The 2,831-nt window shown below is 38.8% G+C and overlaps 1 protein-coding gene across 1 annotated transcript; it reads right to left on the bottom strand.

Moving 5' to 3' along the window:
* Nucleotides 1-217: 217 nt before the first annotated feature.
* On the bottom strand, nucleotides 218-2,831 carry LOC105777069 (ubiquitin-conjugating enzyme E2 32). Its single transcript, XM_012600127.2, has 5 exons — nucleotides 2,567-2,831; nucleotides 2,262-2,393; nucleotides 2,094-2,178; nucleotides 957-1,120; nucleotides 218-885 (listed from the first exon to the last, which is right to left on the bottom strand). Exons 1-5 carry the CDS (start codon nucleotides 2,675-2,677, stop codon nucleotides 457-459), a joined length of 921 nt encoding a protein of 306 aa, XP_012455581.1. The 5' UTR covers nucleotides 2,678-2,831; the 3' UTR covers nucleotides 218-456.

The raw sequence follows: 2,831 nt of genomic DNA, 5'->3' as shown, positions 1-2,831 counted from the left end.
TCTCCAATCATACGATTCAACTTATATATTTAATTCACCAAACCAAACTAGCCATTATCGATTCAACCAGTCTGAGTTTTTCATCCATGGTTGCATTCTCCACTGCTTATTGCTTCATGCTTTTCTACATCAATCAAAGCAAAACTTCGCAAACTCTGCTGAAACCATCGTGTTTAGATAGTTGGAACAGAACATCTAAAAAGAGTTTCACCAGGAATTGAATAATCAAAACCTACATAAGTATTTTTATCATGCTTGCATATATATATATATATATGGTAATTGATTGCTGACACATACTGTTAATTACAGTAGCTGATACTTATCAAGCTGGTATAATATATTACAGATTGATTCATTATAGATGTAAATAAATGTCTTTGAAGGGTTTCTTACTACTTGTTGAACTAATACGGCAAAGCAAGTACAGGTCAACCGAGATCCTTGAGGCGAGAACTACGAACCATCCATAAAAACAGCACCATGTCCGCTGGATTTCATGAACTTCTTGAACAAAAGAACCAAAATTGCTATAGTAAGTCCAACGGCAGCCCATGTAAACAAGCGGTCATCGGCAGATCTTTGAACCCTCATCCCTGGCCTTTGCAGTGGCTGATTACTTGGTTCCCGGGCAGGAATCTCTCTTGCAGGCCTCACTCCCATTTCAGCAGTACCTGGATTAGCATTGGCCAGAACCAGAGGCTCTTCTTCGACAGCCCTGTCACCTACTACTGGGTTCGGTAGCCCATTCCCAGCAACCATGGTAGCGGAATCCTGTTGATTAGCCTGAGCTTCTCCGTCACTGTTAGTAGGGTGCTCTTCCAAGGCCTGTGAAGGGCTGAGTTGAGGGACAGGGGGTGTCTTGCTTAACATATATTCATGTATCTGTGCCATCAAAAGTTTCATTAAAAGGAAACCAAAATTACCTTATAGGCAATAATTTATGCAGAACATACCTCATCAATAAGTTTTTGGCGTTCAGGATTCCCATATTTGGGTGGAGATTCACGAGATTTGATGGCAAGAGCACGTCGTTCTTCCTTCTTATAATCTAGAGAACCTAAAGCACCATTTGGGTTGGTGGGCATGAAAGCTATCAGTGCCACTAGAGCGGTCCGCACTATCAACACCAACAGCCAGATTAGCCAGGTTTTATCTAGATTTTGTTTGAGCTAGAAGAGAATTTACACATATTCCTTCAATATTCAAAGTTGTAACTAGTTTCTTATCATTCAATGAGCATCTTGTATTTCATAAAAATTGGGGGATCGAACTTTCAGGCATTAAGATGCGTTTCAGTCATCTCATAAGAGATTCCCAACATGTCATTTCTCAAGTTTCACTAATTAAACCTTTTAACCAACAAAGTATCAGCTGTTCACACAAAATCTTTTGGTTCCAATCCAAAATACAGATAAAGAGGAAACTCAGATTAATGACATGCCAGAATGAAGGGACACGAAATAGTACTAAAGTAACTATATTGTTTAAAGATTTGGAAGGGTCAGAGAAATGGTTGCTTCTCAGCTAGGTCAGCCTATCACCTCATTCAACAAAGTACGAAGGAACTACAAAGAAAAGACCACAGATAGATTTGGTGAATTAAAAGTCCAAATGTATGTGTTTGTGTTTGGCTTTTATTTAGTGATAAGTAAATACAAATGAGATTCGGATCCAGAAGAAATTATATTGGAGGGCTCTTGTGGCATTGCCTAATGGAGTTGGAGATACCTTTGCCTGCAATTAGGGACTGTTCTTTTGTTCATGAAGTTTAGTATTGCTGATCAATGAATGGAACCATTAGAGCTGATCGTTTTGGTGGCAAAGAAAATTACTAAGAAGGCCATGGAGGTTATTAAAGGAAGATAAGGTGTTGTTATCCGGATTTTATGAACCAAAAAAAGAAAACCATATCAATTCACTAGTTGCAACTTGAACTTTTGTGAATGCTTTCAAAGAGCTTCATCAAATAGCAGTGGAATCAACATTACAACACAAAATACTACTTCATTATACACAATATCTGGATTTCATATGCAATTTATATCAAAATTCGCTATGCCTTTTCATTCAAGGTAAATGATAATACTCACCACTCCAAGATGGCTGCCAATGCTCCGGGTGGTGATTCGATATACTTAAGCAAATTTTCGTCTGGGTTTCAAAACGCCCATTTGGCTGAAACATGCGGACAGGCAAATTAGGACATCAAATTAGATAATTACCAACACAAAAAATATATGTATAAAGTGAGCGCTTACAGTCAGCAACATAAATGAAGGGGGCTTGAATGGATACTCAGCAGGCAATTGGATCCTTCCATGATAAATCCCTCCCTCAAATTCAGAATCCCTGGGACCCCTAATTGCAAATTGCCATTCAAATATATTCTCCTGAAAACCAAGAAAAGAAAACCCATTTTTTTTCATGAAAAACCACAATAATCTCATAAACCAACAAACAATTTGCCTATTAATGTACTACCCACGTTCCATCCAGAACCTTACTCATCAAATTGGAACTCAAAAAAGCCCTAAAATTTTAAGATTTGAGGGGAAAAACAGACCTCAAGAGGAAGGCTCGTGAAATCATCAGAAGGATTGGATTGCATCTCCTTGACCTCTTGTAATATCCTCTTCACCGCCGGATTCTTGAGGTTATACTTGTCCTCAGCCATTTGGATCACGATCAGATCAAATATCAAACCGCCGCCGCCGCTACCACCTCCGTTCCGATCTGCTGACTAACCCGTCCGTACGTATTTAAATACGTATTTTCGAGTGTTTGAAGAGAGAGAGAGAGAGAGAGAGAGAGAGAGAGTAGATTTTTTA

This window comes from Gossypium raimondii, chromosome 10, assembly GCF_025698545.1.
Source record: "Gossypium raimondii isolate GPD5lz chromosome 10, ASM2569854v1, whole genome shotgun sequence".
NCBI lineage: Eukaryota > Viridiplantae > Streptophyta > Magnoliopsida > Malvales > Malvaceae > Gossypium > Gossypium raimondii.
The sequence above is the reverse complement of the archived record's forward strand: the minus strand, read 5'-3'. Positions and strand labels throughout refer to the sequence as shown.

What these genes read in the sequence shown, in the direction of transcription:
- LOC105777069 (XM_012600127.2), bottom strand. Translation starts at nt 2,677, where the DNA reads ATGGCTGAGGACAAGTATAACCTCAAGAATCCGGCGGTGAAGAGGATA. An exon ending in TCACGAGCCTTCCTCTTGAG is followed by an intron (nt 2,394 to 2,566) that starts GTCTGTTTTTCC and finishes CTTGGTTTTCAG; the next exon opens with GAGAATATATTTGAATGGCA. An exon ending in TTGGCAGCCATCTTGGAGTG is followed by an intron (nt 1,121 to 2,093) that starts GTGAGTATTATC and finishes TGGTGTTGATAG; the next exon opens with TGCGGACCGCTCTAGTGGCA.